Source organism: Rhodotorula paludigena, assembly GCF_050403205.1.
Source record: "Rhodotorula paludigena JCM10292 DNA, Rt_paludigena_JCM10292v1_ctg99, whole genome shotgun sequence".
In the NCBI taxonomy this organism is placed as follows: Eukaryota; Fungi; Basidiomycota; class Microbotryomycetes; order Sporidiobolales; family Sporidiobolaceae; genus Rhodotorula; species Rhodotorula paludigena.
Window position 1 is genome coordinate 1 of NW_027481359.1, and position 23,381 is coordinate 23,381.

Sequence of the window (23,381 nt, forward strand, 5' to 3'; positions counted from 1 at the left end):
CCCCGCGCCGCCCCCCCCCCCGCCCCCCCCGCGCCCCCCCCCCCCCCCCCCCCGGCCCCCCCCCCCCCCCCGTGCAGAGTGCCCGTGCAAGAGTGGGCGTACCATGGCTGCAGTCTGTCTGGCGGGTGCGCGCGAGTGAGCAGAGTCGAGGCGAGCCAACCTTCTCCCTCGCTCGCTCCGCCAAGACGCAGCCTTCGCTCGACGCGTCCTTGTCGCTGAACTCGCACCTGACGCGCTTTGCTCTCTGCCAACCGCTTACTGCGCTCGATTGCCCGCCACTGCTGCCCTCTGCCCTCACCCACGTCTCCCCCGTACTGAAGTCCGCTATGCTCTCATGTCGTCTCCCTCGTCGTCCATCGCTGCCCCCGGGACCATCCCCTACCACGAGCCAGGCTTCGTCGACCTAGCCATCGTCGTCTCCTTCCTCTACTTTGTCCAGGTCGCCCGCGCCATCGCCAACCGCCTCCTCCACGCCGGCCTCCTCGGCGAAATCGCAGTCGGCGTCGTCTATGGCCCCGTCGCCCGCATCCTCCACACAGACTGGCAGCAGACGTTTCTCGTCGTCGGCTACATCGGCCTCGTCCTCATCGTGTGCGCCCCGTGACCCGTTCCTCCGCGCCTCCGACGACATGCCGCTGACCCTCCTCACGCGCAGCTTCGAGGGCGGCTTGACCCTCCAGCCCAAGTCGTTCCTGCCCCAGCTCCCCATGGCAGTCATCGTCGCGCTATGCGGCATCCTCCTTCCCCTCGCATTCACGTTCGCCCTCTTCTCGGCGCCCACGTTCGGGTACCCGCCCTTGCAAGCCTTCACCACGGGCAGTGCCCTCGCGTCGACCTCACTCGGCACAGTGCGTGCAAAGTCAGACGCCTACTTGCCACCCTCAATGCTGACCAGCAGCCCGCGCGCAGACCTTCTTCGTCCTGCGCTCAGCCGGCCCCGAGCTGAGCACGACCGCCGTGGGCGAGATCCTCAAGGGCGCCGCCCTCATCGACGATGTCATCGCGCTCGTTCTCCTCTCGGTCATCCAGTCGGTCGCGTCCGGCGGCGGCAACCTCGGCTGGACCATCGGCCGACCGGTCGTCGCGAGCGTCGGCATGGCCGTCGTCACGCCGCTCGTCACGAGGTGGCTCTTCCAGCCGCTCTTCCGCGTCGGCAAGGTGGAGCGGCTCGTGCAGCGCGGCGGGAGGGCCGTCGAGCTCTTCCTCGGCGTCGCGGTCCTGTGCGCATTCCTCAGCATGTGCGTTTCCGCGACGCTCGCTCGCCTTCGGAGAACAATTCGCAACGCTCCCAGGTCTTACGCGCTTCTTCCTCCTCGCAGCGCCTACTTCGCGGGCACGACCATGCTCCTCGGCGCGTTCCTCGCCGGCGCGTTTCTTTCGGCCTTGCCCTCGCCTGGCTCGAACATCTCGTTCGTTAGGTGCTGGGAAGAGTGGCTCGTGCCGCTGCAGGAGCATGTGCGTCCCCTATCAGCGTCTCTGTACGACCAGCACTGACCTTCGCCCCCTGCAGATCTTCGTCCCCATCTTCTTCGCGTCCGTCCCGCTCCCTCTCCTGGCCCTCTCCTCCGCACTCCCGGCTGACCCGTCTCGCCTCCCATCGGCCGCTCTCGCAGCTCAATCGGCTTCTCGATCCCGTTCCACGACCTCTGGGCCGGCGCGCGCATCTGGCGCGGCATCGCCTACTCGCTCCTCATGGCGCTCGGCAAAGTCCTCGCCGGCGGCCCCATCCTCTCGCTCGACCTCGTTGCACGCCCCGCACCTCACACGACTGATTCCTTGCAGCTCACCGAGGAGCAGCGCGGAGAAGAGAGCGGGCGCTCGAGCGCGCAAGAGACGGCGATCGAGCTGACCGGGTGTATCGACGCCGAGAAGGGCCGCGCCTCGCGCCTGCGGTCCGCGACGCGCGTGCAGATTGAACGCGGCGGTCGGAGCCCGTTCGTGCGCGAGTCGCTGCCGTGCGCAGCGTTTGTCGGGCTGGCGCTGGTCGCGAGGGGTGAGATCGGGGTGCGTTTGTCGCTCTCGCGCCTCACTCCCTGCTTCTCTCTCCTGCGTCGCCCTCGAGCGCGAGATGCACAGCTCCCGTCTAATCTTGTCTGCGTGGCATGCGCGCGCGCTGACTCCTTCCACCGTCCGCAGATCCTCATCCTCCAAGTCGCCTACACCACCTCGACCGCCTCCTCCTCCGCCTCCTCCTCCTCCAGCAGCAGCGGCTCCACGCTAGTCCTGACTGAGGAGCCCTACCTGATCGGCATCTGGGCCGTCGCCCTCTGCACCATTGCCGGCCCGGTCGCGTTTGGCGCGCTCGTCCGGCGCTGCGAGGGGGTCGTCAAGGCGAGTGCGAGGTGGGGCTAAAAGGCATAGGCGCGGGCGAGACCGAGAGGAAAGGTGGTGGCGGGACGGCTGAGCTGGATCAGGCTGGGGAGACGGCGGATGAAGAGCGGGTCGAGGCGGGCGGACGGGCGGTAGACGACGTTGCCAACTATCGCTCGCTCCGCTTTCTTCGGCCCGTCGACTCGCTTCTAGAGCTGTATGAGCGTGAAAACCCCGAGAGACTCGCGAATGGAACGCGGACAGACGAGTCGAGCGCGCGCAAAGTCGGCTTGGGAAGGCTCACTCTTGCGTACGAGTCGCGCGCGCGGCAGGGTCAGCAAAACGAGGGTGTATGCGAATGCAAAGGTTGATAGAGAGGTCTAGCGATGCTAGATATGAAAGAGAAGGAACGAGGGCACAACGAGCGAGGGGGAGAGAGGCGGGGCGGAGCTCAGAAGAGCTCCTCGACCATGAGCGTCGAGTCGCCGTCGAGCGTCGTCGACGACGTCGACGCGCCAATGTTGCTCGGGACGGCGCGGTGCATGCCCGAGCTTGCGGGCGACGCCGACGAGGACGAGGCGGCCCAGAGCGCAAAGGGCGAGCGCGAGGCGGCGCCCTCAAAGTCGAAGCGGGCCTTCTTCGGCGGACTCGGAGACGAAGTCGCGCTGAAGGGCGTGGTGCGCGGACCGTAGAGGTGAGGGAAGAGCGACGAGGCGGTGACGACCTCGTCCGGCTCCTCGACCGTCGGCTCGCCGAAGCGGAGCGGGAAGGGCGCGCCAACGGCCGCGACGGGCGTCGTGGTCGAGGCCGCGCGCGGGCTCGTCATGGTCGTGCGGAGCGGGTGGATGGCGCGCTTCGGCGTCGACGGGGCCGAGGCGGACGTCGAGCGCGGACCGGTGTAGAGGACGAGTGCGCCGAGGGCGGCGTCGAGCGGGAGCGCCTCGTTCGCCGGCTCGCCCTGTCCGTGAGTAGACCCCGGGTTGTTCTGCCCGCCCGAGCGGGCCGCGGTCGAGCTGTGGACGACGTTGGGCTCGGGCGAGTGCGCGCGCTTCTTCGGCGAGGCGAGGCCGAATGCGGTGCGCTCGTCCTTGCGAGAGACGTAGCGCACGTCGCCTGTCATTGAGTTGATGAGTAGAGTCTCGCGCTCTAGCCCGCCCGTGCCAGACTCGTGCTCGTCCTCGACGACCGTGCGCCACTCCTTGCCCCTGCGCGTGTCGAAGCGCTCGAGCTTCGTCTGGAGGAACGCGCGGCTGGCCGAGGTGAGGTTGTCGACGTGAATAGGCGGAGTGACCATGTTGACGGTGGAGCTGCAGTCGAGGAGGGTGATCAGGGCACGACGCAAGGAGCAGGTGGGGATGAACGAGACAGGCGAGACGCACGTGAGGAGCGAGCGAGGGTGAGGCGAGCGAGTCTCGAAGGTAGTAGAGGGCTGTAGTGGGCTGCACGGGGACTGTAAGGCATGAGTTGACCCCGATCAGAGGACAGGAGATGCCGGCCGGGATCAGCGACGACGCACTCGGATCACGCGAGAAGGATGTAGGCAATTCGTGCGGCGCGGGGTGCAACTCGAAGCCTAGTCTGTTGCTCAACGTACGAGGTTGAGCGCAAAAGAGTGATTGGGAAGAAGCAAAGAGGCGAGCGCGAGTTGAAGCAGCAAGTCGACGGGCCTCACCCCTTCGCGGTAGCGATGCAAAGCGGCTGAGCCCACATTGTGGAGGTCTACGGTGCTAGCAAGATCCACCACGCACTCGCAGAGGGCGAGATTGAGAAGTGAGAATTTCGCACAACCGCCGCTCGAACCGCGAGACGCGTCTCTCTCGCTTCAAAGACGCTCATAGCGGCTCCGAGAAGCACTAAGTCTGTGCCAGTACTCACGCCGGACTGCTCGACGCAGACTGCCCTCCCTCAAGAGGCGTTGCCATCTCGTCTCGTCGCTGCTTCCGCGCGGTCTCCCGTTGAAAACCCCGTCTCGCTTGGCGACGACCCGCTCAAAGGACCTGATTTTCGAGACAGCAGGTCAACAATGAGTGGGGAAAGGGCCGGCACTGCCGATCGCCGTCTTGTGCGCGACAAAGCCGCCTCGCTTTCACGCTGCACTCGCGCAAAGTCATCGCGCCGATCGACGAGCTCCTGAAACCGGCGCTACCTGGAGCGCGCTCTCGAGACAGCTTCGAGCATGTTCGAGCACATGCGAGCAGGTTGTGTCTCAGCTCGGTCCCAGTCACCGGCCACGACAGCTCGACTTGGGCCGTTTCTGCTGCTTCGCCTCTCTCCTTCCTTCTCCTCACTCCTGCCCTCGCTCCCGCTCGAGCGCAGACTCCCGCTCGACTCAGGACTCCTTCCCAGCATTCAAAGATCCTGCTCAGAATGGCTCCCGTGCTCTCCCGCTCGTCTCCTCGCGTCTCCCCTTACTCGCGCCCTTCGTCGCCGTCGGCATCTCGCCCGATCTACCGCATTTCGCCGCTTGTCTACACCACTCCTACCAATGAGGGGCTGGAGCCCACCGTCAACATCGCGACCGAGACTCGCAAGCGGCCCCTCGAGGACGATGAGTCGACCTTCTCTGTTTCGCCCGACGCCTCGACGAACGCCAAAGTCTCCGCTTCGCGCCCCATCAAGCGCGTGAGGACCCAGTGCGTACAAATCCTGGTTGCTGTGCAGTCATGACACTCAGACTGACACGGCTCGATGCGCTTCGCCATCCCCTGTCGTTGTTCCTGCCCTTCTTTTCACTTCCTTCTTCCTCTCCTCCGCTCTCGCAGAAACTCGCCGAGCGCCAAGATCACGACTCCGAAGCTTATCATTGTCACGATCCCGCGCAACCAGGCGCTCGACTTCGCGCTCGCGCTCCTCTACCCGAACACCGCACGGGCGCTCGCAGGCAAGAGCGCTTCGAGCCCGTCAAAGCGTCCGAGGGACGCCGCGGACGATGAGTGGGCGGCTATCAAGCGCTTGCGCCGTGCCGACTTGATGACGCCCGAGCATGCGCCGACAGAGTACCGGTGCGCCCTCGTCAGCTCTGCCGAGCTGCTTCATCCTGCTGACCTCGGATCGACACCGCAGTACTTCGTCTTGCTTCACGATCGGCAACGGCGCCGGCGCCGGAGCGCCGGCGCTCGCGGCCGCGAGCGCAAGGACTGAGGCGTCAACCAGCCCGGCCACAGTCGCGACCGAGGTGACCAAGCCTGCGACGCCCGCCAAGAGCGCCCACAGCTCGAAGTACGAGGGCCTTGAGCGCAACTGCGCCAGGATCGAGCTCAAATCGCACGACGGCCTCTGCCGCTTCAAGTCCACCCTTCGCCTCGCCAACGACAGCATGGCCCGCTTCCTCCAGAACCATTTCCGCTTCGACGGGCAGGCCCCTTTCGCCTCGTTCGACGACGTCTGCGTCGTCCTCCCCGACATCACGCGGTCCCAGCAAATGCACGCGCTGAGCCGGGCAATCGGGAACTACGTCCGCACCGGCAACGCCGACTTCATCCCGCAAGAGCTCGCCAAGCACATCCGCGTCCCGCGTGTCCCCCTTCCAGCAAAGCCCGCTTCTCTTCTCCCTGCTGCCGCAATCGCCGCCTAGAATTCCTTCACCCTTACCGAGCAATCTCCGTGCGCGCCTTCGTTCCTCGTCTTGCAGGGTCTGCTTCCTCCATGTCGCGCCTCTCACTGTTGTCTTGTCGTCAATGTCTCGTCTCTTGTGATTGCCCTGTGTCTTTGATTTGTCTCACTAGTCTCGCCCCTCCTTTCCTTCCCCTCGTCTGATCTGGTCTCGTCTCGTTTCGTCTCGTCTCGTCTCGTCTCGTCTCGTCTCGTCTCGTCTCGTCTCCTCTCGTCTCTCTATCGTCTGCTCCTCTCACTAGCCCGGTATGCAATCTATACAATGACAAGCACTGTTACCGAAATGGCGAGCAAGGCTGGAAAGCGACTTGCGAAGGCCGAGTCAGATTCGAGCTTCGCGGTCCTGAGGGCGGCCCTGTCGGTGGAGCAGACAAACGCAAAGTCTCTGAAGCACTTGCGCGCTGTCTCGGTTCCGCCTGGCCAGCCCTCGTCACGTCGTTGACGATGCAAGATGCGTTGCACCCTCCATGTCGTGCTCTACCTCCCGACCCCGACCCCGATCCCTACCCCTGCAGCCGCGCCCGCCGTTGTGCGATACCGCATCCCCGCCGCGTCCGGCGCCGCCCCGCCGACCCTCTTCCCCGCGAGCCCACTCAGCCCCGCCGCGCCAGGCGGGAAGTACCCGGGCAAGCTCTCGCTCGGGCTGGGCGTCGCCCCCGCTTGGGCGTGGGCTTGCGCCGCGGTAGCGGGCGGAGCGGGGCGCACGCGCGGATGGAGCGCGATCGAGGGCCCTTCGGGCGCGGAGAGGTCGACCGAGGGGGTCTCGGGCGTGCCGGTTCCGTTGGTAAAGGAGGAGGCGGCAGACTGTGTCCGCGCGAGGAGTGGATTCGGAGGTAAAGGTGCGGAGAAGTGTAGAGGCGAGGCGGCGGCGAGAGGGGAGGAAGGAGAAGGAGGCGTGTGCGGGAAGAGCGGATCAGAGAGGGGTGAGGTCGCGCCGCTGAGCGGCGATGCGGCGCGGTCGTCTGCGAGTGGCGCGACAGGCTCGCTGTCCTCGCCGTGGCGGTGCGCATGGCGATGATGGTGCGGCTTGACGCCCGGAAGAGCCACCTCGATTCGCCCTGGCCAAACGATGCGGTCCTGGATGGCAGCTCGTATCCGCGCGCTGAGGAGCTGCTCAACTTTTGGCACATCCTGCAGCTTTGCGCGCGAGCCGAGGAGAGAGGATGTGGCGAGCTGGAGCTCAAAGTCGGGATGAAGGGAAAGGTGCAGGGTCGGGTGAGCGTGGTGGTGCTGATGCGGGTCGGAAGGGTCGGCTGCTGCGGGTACTGGAGGCGGGAGCTCGACGGTGAGGGTACCGGAGAAGCGTTCGAGGCTGACGGAGAGAGAGACTGGGAGGACGGCGAAGCGCGGTCGGGGAAAGTTGAGAACGACTCGTGTCGAGACGGCGAGGAGGACCTGGTCCGAGTAATCAAGATCGAGCTCCACGCGCTGTGCATTCGCATACATCAATCGTGAGCTTCTCATGAACAGACGCAACCTGGAGAGAAGAGGAACGCACCACACTCTCCCCGCCCACTCCGCTCGGCCGCACCCTCGCCGCACTCAGCGCGGGAAATCCATCGCCCAATCCGACTTCGTCGACCTCGATAAAGTCGAGCCCGACCATGCCTTGGCTCGCCTCTGCGCTCTCCTCCGTCCCGCCCGTCCTCCGATTCAGCGCCTCCTCGACGAGCTTCCGCGCGCCGCCGGCCGAGTGCGAAGCCGCGAGGAGGCGGTAGGACGAGATGAGTTGGGCGAGGAGGACGTTGAGCCAGTCGAGCGACTCGGGCGCGTGCGACGAGAGGTCGTACGAGAGCGACGAGAGGAGAGAGGCGGCGGTCAAACTCGCGGCGGGGAAGTCGGGAGGGGTGCGAGAAGCCGCCTGTGGTGTAGTCGATCATGAGCAGTGCACTATAAGGCGCGCTCGAGTGGTTCACAGCGCACCTTCTTTCCCTTGCGGTCCTTCTTCTTCCGCTCGCCGCCCTCACCGTCTTCCGCCCCGGCGCCCGCAGCCTCCTCCTGCCGTGCGCGTCTCCGCTCCTCGCGCACTCGTCGTGCCGCCTCCGGGTCCTCAAACACGACGTATTTCAAGAAGAGCGCCGCGAGGATGATCCTGCAGGCGCAAGGCGTCAGTCCGGCGAATTGGACAGCGTCGCCGCAGCGGGGCATGCCGCTCCCATGTGAGGGACACGAGCGTGAGAGTTGCTGTCGACTGCACAGCGCGCCCAAGAGAGAGAGCCGCGACGCACATGCTCGCCTGCCCGAGGAGCACTCCCTGCGTGAAGCTAAACAGCGGCGCCTGTCCCTGCAGTGGTGCCGCCGGCTGCTGCTGCATCACCGGCAGCGCCGTGTGCACTGCTGCCATGCCGGCTGTGCTGCCGCTTGATGCAGGGGACGATGCGATGGATGCGGACAATGGCGGCGGCGAAGGGAGAGAGAGCGGGGTGGGCGGAGCTGGAGGGACGGGGGGAGACGCAGGCGGGTGCATGCACGAGCCTCGTCGATAGGATCGACGGACAAGCTGCGCGGGTGAAGCACGCCTGGTGCCGCGAGGATGAGCGGAGCGATGAGACGCGTGCTTCCGGCCGAGCGGACCGCGGCCTTTCTCCGCGGGGCTTGTCGACTCGTTCGAATGAGACGACCGAGGACTCAGAGGCGCAACGAGGGGAAGCTCGCAGTGCAGCCGCAACAAGGGTGAAGAAGGCGGGCACAAACGGGTTCGAAAAGGGGAAGGGGAAGAAACAAGGCGGGGAGGGAGGAACGACGAAGAGACGAGGGACGAGGTCTTTTGCGGATGCGAAGACGGTGTAGACGTGGGAAGGACATGCACAAAGGGGACAAGGCAGAGGAAGGAAGGCGAGGCGAGCGGATCAGAACGTCTCCTCCTCGTCGCCGACGAGCTCCTGGCCGTCTTCCGGCACCTCGAAGCCCTCCTGTGCGCATCAAGAAGCTAGAATCAGAACGGCAAGCAATCAAGAGAGCCTGATCGCCTGCAGGAGCAGACGAAAGCGCACCTCGGTGCTGTAGAGGATCTGCTGCATTTGGAGGAGCGTCTCCTTCTCGGCCTCGGTCACGCCGCTCTCCTCGTCCTGCTCGGCCAGCTCGAGCCGTGCGCCGATTATGATCTCGATCTCGCGGAGCTGCGCAGCGTCGCAACCCGCGCATCAGCACCAGGCGTCTCTTTCGAGAAGAAACGCTGCACGAAGACGTGAGCGCACCTTGTTGAAGTAGAAATCGCGCTCCTTCTCGAGTCCCTCGACGCTGAGCTTCATCTCGTTCATCTGCCCCGTGAGCGCCTCGAGCGCGGCGGCGTCGACGCCCGAGCTCGCGGCCGACGAGCTCCGCGCGCCGCCGCTCGAGCGCACGCCTGGTCGTGCGGCGGCGGCCGGAGGCGCGCGCGAGGTGCTCGCTGTGCCGGGAGGACGCACAAGGGCGTCAGTACATCGCACGTGGGAGAGAGGGAGAGCCGAGCGCCCTCGCGGCTACGCACCCACTGGCCGTCGCGCCGCCGCCGCTCCCGCCCCCACTCCGACGACCGCACCCCTCGCTGCGCCCGCCGCCGAGGGTGCGCGCGCGCCCGCACCGCCGCGCCGGCCGACGGCGTCGTACTCGCCGCCGGGGAAGTTCATGTCCCAGAAGCGCTTGAGCCACTGGAGGAACTCGAGGTTGTCTTGCATCTTGCAGCGGACGAGGCGGTCGACGGGGATGGGCTGCGAGGGCGTGCGCATCGTCGCAGTAGGAACGGCAGGGCCCAGTGAAAAGAGTCGGGAGGACGGAGCGAGGTGGGGGCGGACCGGGTCAGCGCGCGGTCGCCGCGTGACACGGTAAACCCTCGCCACCCGAGGACGCACCTTGTCGATCCCGTGAGCCTTGAACGTGTTCTGGAGGACGCGGAAGTTTGCGAGGTACTCGTACTCCTGCTTGGCCTGCATCTTGACCTTGGCCATGGGCACGTCGCCAAAGATCGAGTCAACGATCTGGCAGTAGACGGCGCCGCTGCCTGCTCGGTGAGGGCGTCGAGGGTCGGCATGGGCGAGGCAATCGGGCGGACGAAGGGGGTTGGCGAGGGAGGGAGAGGGGAGCAGCGGCGTCACGTCCCGAGGAAGCGAAAGTGAAGGCAGAGGAGTTGGAAGGGAGTCGATTCGATCCGTGCAGGGGCGCAGTCGAGGCAGCAGGTGACGAGGGAGGCGAGATGGCAACAAGCGAGAGGTCAATCAACCGGCCGAGTCCCCAGCGAGGCGTACAGCCTGTGCAGATGCAGCGCTGCTCCGGGAGGGTCAGACGCACCGCATTGCTCAACCTGTGCGGGAACAAGTGGCCCAGAGGGGCGCGGTGAGCGTGCGAGAGCTGTGAGGGACTGAGCGACGAGGACGAGGACGAGGGAAAGGGGGCGCACCTTGGAGTAGCCGACGTCGAGGAGCTGGTTGATCCATTGGAGGAGCTCGGTGCGCGACTCGCCGGCCATGGCTGTGCGCGGGTGTGCGTGAGCGGAGGGTCTGGCGGAGGGAGCAAGAGGGGGATCTGCACGACGTCGAGTCGACCTCGACCAGGATGGGTGGCGACCCTTTTGCGGGGTGTGTGAGAGTGTACTCTACCCTGCAAAACTCTCAGATAGACTCCTGGCGGTGGGCGGAGGGTTGCCGAGCGAGCGACCGGCAGCAGCTGCTTGCGACGACGCCGCCGCTCCCTCTGCGCTCTGCACTCTCTCCTCTCGCTGAAGCAAAGCAGCTCGAGCGCACAGCACTGCAGGCGAATGCTCCCCGCTTCTGCCCGCGCGTCGGCCCTGCGCCACTGCGCCGCCCGCCCGCCCCGATCCTCGCTCGCCGCCGCTGCTCCGCTCCATCGCCGCCCGCTCTCCCTCCGCCACTCGCTCCAGGCCTTCCTCGCCCGCGCCACCCCGTCTTCCGACAACACCGGCGACTCGCAGCCGTCCAAGCGCCCCGCGGGAGACGACCGCCCCGTCGGCCTCGACGACTTCTTCGGCGGCCTCCTCGGCAGGCGACCCGGCCCACACGACAAGGCCTCGCCTGGTAGCGCTGGCGCCGCTGACTATGCCCCCAAGGACCCGCTCAAGGGCCTCTTTGGCGGCCAGCAGGCCGGCGACACCACCGGCGGCCCCGGGCCCGACAAGAACAAGAAGCGCGGCGACGCCAAGGGCGGCAAGGGCGGCTCGGGCAAGAAGCCCGACCCGAACGAGCAGCAGCCGACCCCGCCGACGCCCAGCGTCGCGAGCCTTGTTGCAACGACGGTCGCCATGTACGTCCTGTACCGCGTCTCGTCTTCGTACGACCCCTCGTCGCGCGAAATCACGTGGGCAGAGTTCCACTCTGCGTTCCTGAGCAAGGGCCTCGTCGACAAGCTCACGGTCATCAACAAGTCGCGCGTGCGCGTCTCGCTCCACTCGAACGCCGCCGGGCCCGGCAGCCTCAACGGCACGGGCGCGCCCGGCGGCGGGTCCTACTACTTCTCGATCGGGTCCGTCGAGGCGTTCGAGAAGCGCCTCGACGAGGCTCAGGCCGAGCTGGGCATCCCGCTCGGCGAGCGCCTCCCCGTCGCGTACCACGAGGAGATACCCGTCGGGCAGGCGTTCCTCAATCTCCTCCCAACGCTCCTCCTCATCGGCTCGACCGTGTGGATCTACCGCCGCATGACCGGCGGTGGAGGCGGCGGCCTCCTCGGTGGCGGCGGTGGCGGACCGGGTGGCGGAGGTGGTCCGGGCGGCATCTTTGGCGTCGGCAAGAGCCGCGCAAAGATGTTCAACCACGAGACCGACATCAAGGTCAAGTTCAACGACGTGCGCATCTCGTTCTTTCACTGCCTCCGTGCCACAGACTGACTCGAAGCTCTCACAGGTTGCGGGCATGGACGAGGCAAAGGAGGAGATTATGGAGTTTGTCAAGTTCCTCAAGAACCCCGAGCACTACGAGCGCCTCGGTGCCAAGATCCCTCGCGGCGCCATCCTCTCCGGCCCGCCCGGTACCGGCAAGACGCTCCTCGCCAAGGCGACCGCAGGCGAGGCCGGCGTCCCCTTCCTCAGCGTCTCCGGCTCCGAGTTTGTCGAGATGTTCGTCGGCGTCGGCGCCTCGCGCGTCCGCGATCTGTTTGCCCAGGCCAAGAAGAACGCGCCCGCGATCGTCTTCATCGACGAGATTGACGCGATCGGCAAGGCGCGCGGCAAGGGCGGCCAGTTTGGCGGCAACGACGAGCGCGAGTCGACGCTCAACCAGCTTCTCGTCGAGATGGACGGGTTCGGCACGGGCGAGCACGTCGTCCTCCTTGCGGGCACGAACCGCTCGGACGTGCTCGACCCGGCCTTGATCCGTCCGGGGCGCTTCGACCGCCAGATTGCCGTCAGCAACCCGGACGTGAGCGGGCGGAGGCAGATCTTTGGCGTGCACCTGCGCAAGCTCGTGCTCGACATTCCGCGCGACGAGAAGGCCAAGGAGGGCGCGGCCAAGGAGGCCGAGCAGGACGAGGGCGAGGACACGGGCGGGCTGACCGAGGGCAGCACGCCGCCGCCTCAGCCGGCTGTCGCGCACTTTGACGCGACGTCCGCGTCGACCGCATCTGCGACGGCAGCGCCCACTGTCGACGTTGCTGCCTCGCCGATCCTCTCGTCCCTCCTCCGCGCGACCCCGACCTCCGACTCTGCCCCCTCATCTTCCTCTTCCAACTCTCCCGACTCGCCTGCGATCGACAACCCCGCCGCCGCGCCCGGCTCGGCCCCGTCCTCCAACTTCAAGTCGATGTACACGCTCAAGCCGTCGGATGAGCCGGACCCCTCTTCGCCGCTCGGCAAGCTCATCCGCAAGCTCGCGGCGCACACGCCCGGCTTCTCGGGCGCCGACATTGCCAACGTGTGCAACGAGGCGGCGCTCATCGCCGCGCGCCTCGGCGCCGACTCGGTCGGCGAGCGCCACTTCGAGATGGCGATCGAGCGCGTCATTGCCGGCATGGAGCGCAAGAGTCGCGTGCTCGACAAGGACGAGAAGCGCACGGTCGCGTACCACGAGGCGGGACATGCGGTCGCTGGCTGGTTCCTCGAGTGGGCCGACCCGCTGCTCAAGGTGCGTCTCGGCTTGCGCAGTCCGCTCCCTTGCTCCTGCACGTCCAGATCTGCACCGCGTGGCTGTCATGCGCCTGGTCGATCTCGTCGCGCGAGAAGCGCCGAGATACCCCCATGCTGACCTCGCCCTCTTCGCTGTCCAACTCGCAGGTTTCGATCGTTCCTCGAGGTGTGGGCGCCCTTGGTTACGCCCAGTACTTGCCGAAGGAGAGGGTGAGTACGAGAAGAAAGACCTTGCGCTGCTTGAGCTTGCGCTAAATTTCGCCCGGCCTGCGCAGTACCTCTACACGACCGAGCAGCTCGTTGACCGCATGACGATGACGCTCGGTGGCCGTGTCGCCGAGGAGATCTTTTTCAAGCGCATCACGACGGGCGCGCAGGACGACTTGCAGAAGGTGACGCGGATGGCCATGGAGACGATCGCCAACTGTGCGTTCCCCCCTGCTGCTCGCTTTCTTTCTGTGCTGTCGCCGCAGGTTACTGACATGCGTTCTTCCTGCACAGACGGCATGAACACGAACGTCGGCCCGCTCTCGTACCGCCAGGAGCAGGAGTCGTTCCAGAAGCCCTTCTCGGAGAAGACGGCGCAGCTCATCGACGACGAGGTCCGCAAGATGGTCCGCGACGCGCACCAGAAATGCCACGCCCTCCTCACCGAGAAGCGCGAGCAGGTTGAGGCCGTCGCCAAGGTCCTCCTCGAGAAGGAGGTCCTAAGCCGCTCCGACATGATCAACATTCTTGGCCCGCGCCCGCACGGCGACGCGTACGACGACGCCGTCTCGTTTGGCTCGGCGGCGCCCGAGCCCTCTGGCGGCAAGGACGCGCCGCTCGGCAAGGGGATCGAGGGCGGCCTCGGCGGTGGCATCGGGACCGAGGTCCCGCACCCGGGCGGCATCGAGGAGGGCGCTCGCGCATGAGACACCCTCTGCACTAGACCTCCCGCCTCCTCGCTAGACTCGAAGACATCCGCCTCGCCTGCTTTACCTGTGTCTGCATTCTCCGGCTTCCTCATTCCGCCTCCGTGGCGACCTTCTTTGCACGTAGCTAGTTGACTCCCGCCCTTCCTCGTCCCTCTACCACTGTAGCTGTACCAACTTGATCTCGAAGACATCGCCGCAATCGCACATCGCTCGCTCTCAGTACTTGCAGGCCGTCCTGGCCAACGTTTGCTTGTGCGTTTCTGCGGATACATTGAGAGCCAGGGCGGATCGGAACGAGATGCGTGCATGCGATGATAGAGCTACACGATAGGACAACAGGAAACAAACAATACGAGCGAAGGGCGTCCCGCCCCCTGACTCGAGCAGTCACTCCTTCTCATTCGAGATTGCCGCCTGCTCGAACTCGTCCGCGCTATTGCGATCCGCGCCCGCCTTGGTCGAATGCACCGACCAGCGCAATCGGCCTCCGCCTTCCGCGACAGCAATCAAATCTCCCTCGCTCGGCTCGTCGAAGCATCGCACGACCTCGCGCTCGACGTGGACTTGGAGCGGTCCGGTCGAGGTCCCGCCGCGCGAGGCGCAAGCGTCCTTCTGGCTCCCACGTGAGCGGCTCGCACCGCGGTACAGCGAGCCAAAGCTGCGCTCGTCGACGCTCGACATGCTCCGGCTGCGTTTGCGGCGCATGCCCAACCCGAGCGCGACAGACGTCTTGCGCCAGTTCGACGAACCGGCGCGGGTTTGCCCGCCTTTGCTGTGCGTCGGCAGGTCGTGCGACGTGCCAAAGGTGGTCTCGACGGCGCGACGGGAGGAGGCGAGGGTCGTGAAGAACGCTATGCCGTACAAGGCGGGTAAGGGCGCCCAGAAGGCGACGCTGAGATTGGACCATTCGATGACTGTGTCGCGGAAGATGCTAGCGGCAATGGCTGCAGAGCGACCAGTGTCAGGAGGCGACGGGACGGACGAGCACGAGATCGGTCCGTAACACACCTCCTCCCATGGCCACGACTGCGGTATAGGACGCCGAGCGAAGGCCGTACCAGGCGAGGCGCTTGAGCAGGCTGTCCGTCTGCTCGTTGAAGCCCGACATGCGGTGGTATAGCGCAAAGGCGAGCGTGCCGCTGATCACGCAGTCCGCCACAGCCGAGGACCAGAGCCAGACACTGCAGCATGGACGTCAGTCAAGCCGCGAGTGGCTGTACCGAGTCCGAGAAATGGGACATACGCAATGCACGTCGACCATTGGAGCTGCACCGTCAGGCTTGTTCCGGCTGCAATCCATATGTAAGACACGACGGTGGCCGCAACTGAGCCGAAGAGCCCGCCGATGATGAGCGTGAAGAGCACGGCGTAGAAGGCGATCCGCTGCCATCGCTTGTCAATGAACTGCATCGACGCGGCGTCAGTTCGCTTGTCCTCCTCTAGGACGAAGCAGAGGCACGTTACGCACCGTTGCTGCCCGTCGAGTCAATGCTGTCTGTGTCAAGGCGCCGACAAACCCGCCCAGCATTGTGAGGACGACCGACTCGTCCGGCCCAGCAATAATGGCGGACGATGTGCGGTCCTGAAAAGCTGCCGAGTGGCTCAAGCCGGTCAGTATAGACTCGCAGGCTCTGCGTCAGACTTGAGCGTACAAGCTAGCTTGTACAAGGCGTCGAACGTGATGGCCGTAACGCCGGTGATGAGGACGAACAAGGCGATCAGAACGGCCTTGTTCGCCTTTCCGGGCAACCGTCGAAATTGCCCTTCGAAGCAGAACGAGGCAAAGAGCGCGAAGAAGAGGCCGTAGAAGATGAGCTGAGCGGCGTAGCCCGACACCATCGGCCCTGCAGTAGGGTGACAGAGAGCGGCAAGGCACGAGGCAGACAAGTGGTGCAAGCGATGCGAGTAGTGTTCAAAGCCTGTCAGCTCAAACGCACTTGATCGCAACAGACCGAGGGAGTCGGACGCACCGACCAGCTTGATCGCGAGCCAACCTGGCGCACCGACGAGGTCGACGTCCGCGTAGGGGTCGTCGGCCGACATGTCGGCACAGCGACTGAAGCCAGGGATGAGCAGCCTATGTTACGAGCAGTCAAGCAAGAAGGGTGAGGAGGAGGTGCGGGAACAAAGCGAGGCACCCCGATGTCAAGCAGCGGCAGCGGGGTGCGGCCAAGGTGCGGCAGCCGTTCTGACACAAGTCTCCAGATACCAACGGGGTCGCTCCAGATCAGAGAGAAGCGGTCGAGGCTGGACAATTCCGCCGAAAGCGGAAGGGCCGTCGCCCGCCGGCCAAGTCGGTCGAGTGATCAATGCGTCAACTGGTCGCGCGAACTCGCGACACGAGTCGCTCGCTTGGTGACAACACGCGAGATCGTGACAGCAAGCCGGAAGCTGTACCGTCTACATCGATGAACATGCCTTGGCGGGACCACTACGCTCAACTAGCTCATGTGCTCGTCGTCCGTTTCCGAGCTCGCGGCTGTGTCGACGGCTGCTCGGCGGACGCGCTTGAGGATGCCGCTCAGAACGGCCTGCAGGTCTGTGGAGTCTTGCGCGACGCCACTCTTGAGGAACGGGCGGAGGGTGCGAATGGCTTCGCCTGCGAACCCGGGTCAGCGCGCGTAAGAACAGGCCAGGTGTGTTGGCATCACCCACCGAGCTCGTACTGCTGGTAGCGCTCGTCGCTCCACCACTGGCGCCACATCGGATCGCTCTCGGCATCGTAGTCCCAGTCGTTCCGCTCCTCATCCTCGCCATTCGTCTCACTGCGCCCGTTCTCCTCGTCCTCCACATCCTCGACCGCGCTTGTACGAAGGTCCTCGCACGTAATCATGTCGCCGCAAAGAGTGATCTCGAGCGCAACGCAAGCGGCCTTGAGCTGGGCGAGGCTGGCGGGCTGGTCATCAAGTTCGGCCCCAAACGAGAGCGCCTCGATGTTGAGCACGCGAAGGGCATTGCCTGGCTGCGCCGCGAGCGAGTCAACGAGAGCGACGAGGTCGATCTGGGTGCACCGAAGCTGGAGAGTCTCGAGCGATGCGGGGAGAACGAGGCGAGACTGGAAGGGTGCGCTGTAAAAGAGGCAGATGGTCGCGTGGCGGAGAGTCGGAAAGGTGACAGACAAGTCGCCACTGCAGCAGAGTGCGCTGGAGGACCAGGCGAAGCTGACGAGCTCGGGAAAGACGGTACCGCGCAACATCGGGACGAGCGAGCCATGGAGAGGTGCGCGAGAGAGGTGGTCGAGCGGCCCTGCGAGGCTCAGGTGCTCGAGTGTGGCCGCTGCGGGCAGAGTAAAGGCATCGACAAGGTGGCGGAGGTCTTCGATCCGAATTTCGTTGATCGACTTCAAGTCGAACTGGCGCAGAGCAAGCACGCTGGGCGGACGGGCCGTCAAGTGGTCTCTCGACCCGTGCCACTTCGCGTTGATCGAGAAGTAGACGAGCTGAGGGAAGAGATGCAGGCAATCGATCCAGGCGTTGAGTGTCGTGCGATGGTCCGCCTTGAGGGAGAGCTTGGTGAGGTGCGGAAAGCCCGACGAGGGCAACAGTCGGGGGTTCAGGCCGATGTCATCCGACAGTCGAGTCGTCCAGACAGATAAGCGCCGGCAGCTCGAGGCGCTGACCTCGAGGATTCCGATCCAGTGCGCGGTAAGGGTCGCGAGTTCAAGACCTCCAGCACGATTGTTGTAGTAGGCCAGCGCGGTCCCGGTCGCCGTGCGCGGAATGATAATCCATCTGACCACGTTGCGCATGTCGTGCTGCCGCAGCACCTCGAGGAAGGCCTCCGGATTTTCGGACGCGATACGGCGCATGAGGAACGGGCGCGCAAGGCTGGCCCACGCGCGGCAGACGAGGACGAGCGGGTGGAAGAAGGGCGCGGTCGCAATGTCGTCGACCAAGGTACGGTCATGCGGATTTGTGCAAAGACTGTCCCAGAGGCGTTCGAAGATGAGAACGACGAGCTCGTTCGGAAGCGGAGGAACGACAGCCATGGCGCTCAGAGACGCTCGCGTGACAATCCGCGGAACGAAAGTCAGTTTATCGGCTCTACCAGCGTGCCAACAAAGCGAGGAAGCACTTGTTCTGCCGGCGCACTGACGAGACTTCAAGGTCGAGGAACGCCGCTGATCGCCGTGCAGCTCGCTCGATGACCCAGACCAGCCGTCTGGAAGATGCAAGAAAGCTTCAGCTCTCAGCAGACTGCGCAAGAGGCGACGCTCGTGTCAAGACGAAGGCGAAGAGGCGCGTGCACGGGTGCGTTGAGGTCCGCAAAAGTCGGAGGCGCGCAAGCGAGCTACTCGGGTGCTCCAATGCAACAGCTACTCTCCAAGACACGCTCCGTAGCTTCACAGAAGTGACAGCGCAGAAGGGCGAGCAGCCGGCAGCAAGGGCTCAACATCCAACGGGCCAGTCAGAGTCTCTCTGGGCGCTCGGCTCAAGTCAGCTGCCTGACCCGAATTGCAGACCCGCACACCACGTTGCGAACGATCACTACTTCTGCGTCGTCTCGGCAGCAGCGGCGTCCCGCGCCGCTGCCGCACCCGGCTCCCTCGCCTTCGGTCCCGCCGCCGGTGCAGGCGAACCCTTTCCGCTCGTACTCGCGCCGAGCCCACTGCCTCCTCCTGCAGAGGAAGGCGGCGGAGCACTCCCGCCCGCCGTGCGTGCCGTGAGCAGGCTCTGGAAAAAGTCGGCAAGGACCTGGTTTCCACCGGCAGCGGCTCCAGCGGTGCCGGCTGGTGCAGCTGCGCCGGTGGAAGAGGCGATGGCGGGACGCGCAGACGTTGGTCGGTCCGCGAAGGTTGCGCTTGAGGCGAGCGAGGGAGAGATGCGGTCGGTACCGAGAGGAGGCGAGCGAGCAGATGCGCCAGTCGACGAGTTCTGCACAACTCCCTTACCCGGTCAGCACGTCTCATGGACAACACCGCCGAGTAGAGCGCCCAAAATCAACGCGTACGCACCTGCCGCGACATGCTCGCCCGGAAGCGCTCGTCCCTCCCTGCGTCCCTCGCCGCGCTCCCATCTCCCCGCTCCCTCGCGCGCTCGAGCGTGCTCGCAACCGTCGGCAGGTCCAAGCTCGCGCCCGCCATCGGGCCAACGACGCTCGGCCCGAGGCCCGACGCGGACGAGGGCGCGCCGGGCTGCCGGAACGCGAGGCGTGGATCGGACGCTGCGTCGGCTTGGAGCGTGTCGTAGTGCTCGCGAAGGAACGATTGCTCGTCACGCGCTGCGACAGTGGGCGCGACGTTGACGTTCTGCGGGATCCGGATCGTCAGCGGAGGGGAGGTAGGCGCAAAGAGCAGAGGAGAACGAAGGGCGCACCGGGTCCTCCGCATCAAAATCGACGACGACCATCTCGTACTCCTTCTTCAACCCTCTCCGCTTCGCTGAATCATCCCCACCGTCACCCTGTGTCCCACTGAGTGCCTCCATGTCCGCGCTCCACCCCTCGCCGCACGCCTCGCAGTCGAAGCGCTCGCGCAAGATCTTGATCTTGCCCCAGCTGTCCCACCCGGCGGGTACGAGCACGCCGTCCCGATCGATGACGTTGGCGCGGTGAGGGAAAGGAAAGGAAGCGCGCGAAGAGGCGGCAGGCTGGATCGTGCGGGAGGAAGAGGGTGCGGAGGAGGCGGCGGGAGCGGTCGAGGAGGTAGAGCCGGGATTGCCGGTGGCGGAAGGGACGGAGGGAGACGCGGCAAAAATACGATGCAGGATGTACTGTCGCAGCTTAGCGAAAGAGGATGGAAGGGTTTGAGAGGTGTAGAAGACGGCGGCGCCATCTGAGCGGCGAGGATTCAGCACGCGAAGGCAGTAAGACCGAGAGCGGACGCACAACGTAATGCCACGGTCCGCAGCGTCTGCTGGATGAAGTCGAACTGCTCCTCGGTGAACTCGCGTTCTCGCTCGAGCGAGTTCATGTGGTCCGCCTGTGAGAGGTCAAAAATTAGTGGGCGTTCGTGAAACGCTTTCAGCCCCAAACTCGCCTTGGTACACACGACGACAAGCCCGATGCCGAGATTGTCGAGAAGCGTTCCAGGCGGGAGCGGCGAGTCGGCATCGAGATGAGCAGCAGCTGAGGACGATGTGGACGCAGCGGTCGCGCCTGGTGCCGGCGGCTCCACGTATGATCGCACAAGCGCCTCCACTGCGAGTGCAAGACGGTAAGTGACGCTTGACGGCGGCATACTCAACATGCAACGCACATCGTTCCCGACCCTCGACTTGCTCCCACTGCTCGTCCTTCACGCCTCTCTGCGACCCCACCTTCTCCTCGAGCAGCGCGATCCACCCCTCGAGCTCCTTGACAAAGTTCCACGGGCGCTCCCAGTCGAGCACGAGGACGACGAGCGAGTCGAGGAGCGTCGAGCGCGAGAGGGCGAGCGAGAGGAGCGAGGGAAACGGCGGCGTGGGGGACGAGAGCTGGAAGAGGCCGAGCCGGGCGAGCGTGTCTGTTGAATGAGATTGTCCGCTACCTGATCAGCTGTTGCAGCGGTCTCAGGCATGCAGCACAACGTTGCATCCTCGACCGCAACAACACAAGAGAGAGCAGCAGCCTCGGCGCACCTCCCTCGTCGCCCTCGTCCTTGACGTCGAGCACCTCGTAACTCAAGCCGAGGTCGAGCGTGCGCTCGCCTTCCTTGCCCTTGCCCGCTGGTGCGGCAGCACGCGTGCCCGGCTCGCCGGTGGGGGACCGCAGCCGCTCGACGAGGGTCGACTTGCCGCTGCCGGGCGCGCCTGTGAACTCCAAGCAGTCAGTCAAGAGCTCGGTGAAGCTATCCACAGCGTCCGAGGCAGCGGAAGCGAATCGCTGAACGCTCGTGTTCGCTGGACAACGCGTCGCAGACTCACCGAGGACGAGGCACTGCTTTGCGAGGACGTTACGCGAGCCCTTGACCGAGTCGAGGATGGAGCTCCACAGGTCGCCGTGCCCCGGGAGGACGACGCCGTTCGATGCGGTGGTCGCGCCCGCAGGAGGACGAGGAGCCGGCGCAGAGGACGTCGATGCGCCGTGCGAGGCGCGCAAGGGGGACTGCATCGGCGTGCAGGAGCTCTGAGACGGCTCTGTAACGAGTCTGCCCGACCCTGCGCGGTGTGGACAGAGGGAAGAACGACGCGCCGCTCTCGTCGGCCTCGAAGCGGAGCAGATGAAAGGCGGCCAAAGCGACTTGCACTTTGCGCTCTCGTATGACTTGCAACTGGTTTGGACAATGCCTTGCAACCGCGCTATGCTGCTGCCCCCTGCCCCGCTGCCGCCCCCAACTCGGGCATCTTCTGCCTTTCTGCCGTCTCGCGCTCTGCCCGCGCCTTCGCCGCCGCTTCGCCCTTGTTCCGGTACGGCCCGTACCTGCTCGAGCAGGTTCGTCAGTCTCGAGCAACGGAAGAGCAGCGGGGAAGCCGCACCAGGGGAAGGGCTTCTCCTTGGACAGTACGACGAGCTGGTGCGCGTGCGAGATGTATCCCTTGACCAGACCCTGCGCAGTCCGCAACCACCAGACATCAGTCAAGAGCGTATACTGGCCACCTGACAGCCGGTAGAGCAGAAGTGCCCGACGCCACGCACCTTGTAGATCATGTTTGCGAGCACGCACTCCATCTCCTCTGTGTCGACCTCTGTGCGCTTCTTGGCCGCCTCGAGCTCGGACGGCTTGAGGCGCCCGAGCCGCACGTCCTCGTCGAGCCCGACGCACTGCGCCGCGTGGTGGTACCGCCGGAACGACTCGATCGACATGCGCGCCGGCTTGGACTCGAGGATCCACCTGAGCGACACAAGTACTCGTCAGTCCGCGCCGCGTACTCTTGGAGGAGCAAGAGAGGGGAAGGCAAGGGGAAGACCCCGGACGCACGCCTTCTTGAGCAACCCGCGCACGGCGCCCTCCCTCGCGCGCTCGACGACGAGGTACGTCCCGCGCTCCATGAGGCGCTTCTCGGCGCGCTCGAGCTGGCGGTCGTACGCGGCGACGTTTCCGCTCTTGATCGCGTCGGCGAACGGCCCGTACAGCGTCTTGTGCCGCGCCGATTTGGCGAGGAGCTTGCGCGAAGGGAAGACGCCGCGGAGGAGCAGGAGCGGGATCAGGTAGTCGAGGATGAGCCTGCGCGAGAGGAGAGGAGCGTGTCAGGCGGAGGTCATCTTGCTCCATCAGGCGACGCGTCGAGCGAGCGTGCTCGACAACACTGCCCGTGTGGTACAGGTGGACCAGCCTGAAACGCACTCGATGTTGCGCTTCATCTTGTGATGCGTCAGCGCGAGCGCCTCGACAAAGCGCTTCTCGGCGTCGGCGTAGTCCTCGCGCAAGAAGGCAAACACGGCCATGTAGTACGTGTAGGTGACGCGGTGTGCGCGTGGGAAGGCCGACAGCGGGGGGAGGTCGGCGGCGCCGATGCCGCGGATGATGTTGCGGCAGAGAGCGGTCGAGTTGAGCTATAGAGAAAGGCCTTTCAGTGCCTTGCAAGGGAGTGAGTGGGCAAAGAGAGGCTGCGCACGCGGAAGTAGGTCTTGAAGAGGAGGGTTGCGAGGTGGTATGTGCCCATCTTTCGCGAGACGAGCATGTCCGAGTGCCTGTACGCAGCTCACATGAGCCATTTCGTCGCACACGAAGTATGGGGGCCTGCGCACCGGTCATTCAGGCAGCACGAGAAAGCCTTCTGCATCAAGCGGCTCGCCTCTTCGAGCTTGCCCGCCTTCTGGCTGTTGGCAAGCAACTGCTGATCGGCCTGTGCGACGCCATGTATAGTGAGCCGTCAGAAACGCTTGTGAGGCGCTGAATCGGCGGCTCGAATGTGCACGACGCACCTGCTCTGCCACCTTGCGCAAGTCGCGGCAGACGACGTAGAGGAGCGGGAGCGCCCAGCCGGTCGGCAAGTCGCGCGCCTCGATGAGCCAGCGATAGAGCGCACTGCGAGATCGGCACGAGTCAGCGAACGGCGCCAGCGAGGGAGGGAAGTCAGCGAAGGACGGACGTGACGACCTCGTGCTGCTTCTGGTACGCGACGATAGCGTCCTGCTGTCCGACGGGCAGACCCGTCATCGGGTTCGTCGGCGGCTGTTCCGGGTGCATGCAAGGTGAGTACTCCCCACTCGACGCAGGGTCCGACACTCGGAGGAGACGTTGAGACGAGACGCACGTTGAGGGCGACGAGGGCCCAGAGGTGGGCGGTGGCCATGTCTGCCCAGGGCCCATCCTTGTTGAGGCTGCGCTTGAACTGGCCGGCATAGCTCGGATGGGGCTGCGCGACGACGACGAGGAGAGAGCGAGGTCAGTCGGCGGTCACCTCGTGAGAGCTCGGCGGGGTGCGCACGCTTGCGAGGGTGCGGTCTGCAGCAGCCTGCCCGCGGTCTGGCCTGCCCAGGAAGTCGAGGAGGGGCTGAGCGTGCTTGCCCGTGAGCGAGAGGAGGTGGGCGAGGGATGCGCCGTCGCGGTGCTTTGCGGCCTGGTCGAGGTTGCTGGCGTACGCGTTGAGGTGCAGCATCGTCGCGCGGACCCGCTCCCTCTCTGAGCGAGG

The 23,381-nt window shown here is 65.4% G+C and overlaps 10 protein-coding genes across 10 annotated transcripts; 3 read left to right on the plus strand and 7 right to left on the minus strand.

Moving 5' to 3' along the window:
* Nucleotides 1-334: 334 nt before the first annotated feature.
* Nucleotides 335-2,352, plus strand: JCM10292_002209 (cation:proton antiporter; the record flags this gene model as incomplete). Its single annotated transcript, XM_076652886.1, has 7 exons — nt 335-591; nt 656-848; nt 910-1,238; nt 1,320-1,455; nt 1,511-1,533; nt 1,614-2,004; nt 2,137-2,352. The coding sequence occupies 7 exons, from the start codon at nt 335-337 to the stop codon at nt 2,350-2,352; spliced, it is 1,545 nt and encodes a 514-aa protein (XP_076501550.1).
* Nucleotides 2,353-2,761: 409 nt separating this feature from the next.
* On the minus strand, nt 2,762-3,604 carry JCM10292_002210 (uncharacterized protein; the record flags this gene model as incomplete). Its single annotated transcript, XM_076652887.1, has 1 exon — nt 2,762-3,604. One exon carries the CDS (start codon nt 3,602-3,604, stop codon nt 2,762-2,764), a length of 843 nt encoding a protein of 280 aa, XP_076501551.1.
* A 1,073-nt stretch (nt 3,605-4,677) lies between these two features.
* On the plus strand, nt 4,678-5,884 carry JCM10292_002211 (uncharacterized protein; the record flags this gene model as incomplete). The annotated part of the gene is made up of 3 exons (XM_076652888.1): nt 4,678-4,943; nt 5,073-5,312; nt 5,374-5,884. The coding sequence occupies 3 exons, from the start codon at nt 4,678-4,680 to the stop codon at nt 5,882-5,884; spliced, it is 1,017 nt and encodes a 338-aa protein (XP_076501552.1).
* A 515-nt stretch (nt 5,885-6,399) lies between these two features.
* Nucleotides 6,400-8,389, minus strand: MMM1 (ERMES complex subunit MMM1; the record flags this gene model as incomplete). Its single annotated transcript, XM_076652889.1, has 4 exons — nt 6,400-7,350; nt 7,421-7,783; nt 7,846-8,014; nt 8,151-8,389. The coding sequence occupies 4 exons, from the start codon at nt 8,387-8,389 to the stop codon at nt 6,400-6,402; spliced, it is 1,722 nt and encodes a 573-aa protein (XP_076501553.1).
* A 382-nt stretch (nt 8,390-8,771) lies between these two features.
* Nucleotides 8,772-10,366, minus strand: BIM1 (microtubule-binding protein BIM1; the record flags this gene model as incomplete). The annotated part of the gene is made up of 7 exons (XM_076652890.1): nt 8,772-8,834; nt 8,916-9,041; nt 9,120-9,310; nt 9,392-9,611; nt 9,753-9,901; nt 10,189-10,201; nt 10,298-10,366. 7 exons carry the CDS (start codon nt 10,364-10,366, stop codon nt 8,772-8,774), a joined length of 831 nt encoding a protein of 276 aa, XP_076501554.1.
* A 288-nt stretch (nt 10,367-10,654) lies between these two features.
* Nucleotides 10,655-13,884, plus strand: AFG3 (AAA family ATPase AFG3; the record flags this gene model as incomplete). The annotated part of the gene is made up of 5 exons (XM_076652891.1): nt 10,655-11,695; nt 11,754-12,968; nt 13,118-13,180; nt 13,246-13,396; nt 13,472-13,884. 5 exons carry the CDS (start codon nt 10,655-10,657, stop codon nt 13,882-13,884), a joined length of 2,883 nt encoding a protein of 960 aa, XP_076501555.1.
* Nucleotides 13,885-14,274: 390 nt separating this feature from the next.
* On the minus strand, nt 14,275-15,930 carry JCM10292_002215 (DUF6534 domain-containing protein; the record flags this gene model as incomplete). Its single annotated transcript, XM_076652892.1, has 6 exons — nt 14,275-14,831; nt 14,896-15,068; nt 15,131-15,291; nt 15,356-15,477; nt 15,540-15,731; nt 15,858-15,930. The coding sequence occupies 6 exons, from the start codon at nt 15,928-15,930 to the stop codon at nt 14,275-14,277; spliced, it is 1,278 nt and encodes a 425-aa protein (XP_076501556.1).
* A 398-nt stretch (nt 15,931-16,328) lies between these two features.
* Nucleotides 16,329-17,875, minus strand: JCM10292_002216 (uncharacterized protein; the record flags this gene model as incomplete). Its single annotated transcript, XM_076652893.1, has 2 exons — nt 16,329-16,486; nt 16,543-17,875. 2 exons carry the CDS (start codon nt 17,873-17,875, stop codon nt 16,329-16,331), a joined length of 1,491 nt encoding a protein of 496 aa, XP_076501557.1.
* A 499-nt stretch (nt 17,876-18,374) lies between these two features.
* JCM10292_002217 (uncharacterized protein) lies at nt 18,375-20,916 on the minus strand (the record flags this gene model as incomplete). The annotated part of the gene is made up of 8 exons (XM_076652894.1): nt 18,375-18,761; nt 18,842-19,135; nt 19,203-19,660; nt 19,714-19,807; nt 19,865-20,025; nt 20,084-20,329; nt 20,445-20,615; nt 20,730-20,916. 8 exons carry the CDS (start codon nt 20,914-20,916, stop codon nt 18,375-18,377), a joined length of 1,998 nt encoding a protein of 665 aa, XP_076501558.1.
* A 188-nt stretch (nt 20,917-21,104) lies between these two features.
* Nucleotides 21,105-23,348, minus strand: JCM10292_002218 (uncharacterized protein; the record flags this gene model as incomplete). The annotated part of the gene is made up of 11 exons (XM_076652895.1): nt 21,105-21,225; nt 21,282-21,352; nt 21,442-21,637; nt 21,725-21,970; nt 22,091-22,299; nt 22,362-22,437; nt 22,495-22,592; nt 22,672-22,774; nt 22,839-22,921; nt 23,004-23,105; nt 23,178-23,348. The coding sequence occupies 11 exons, from the start codon at nt 23,346-23,348 to the stop codon at nt 21,105-21,107; spliced, it is 1,476 nt and encodes a 491-aa protein (XP_076501559.1).
* Between the last annotated feature and the right edge of the window lie 33 nt (nt 23,349-23,381).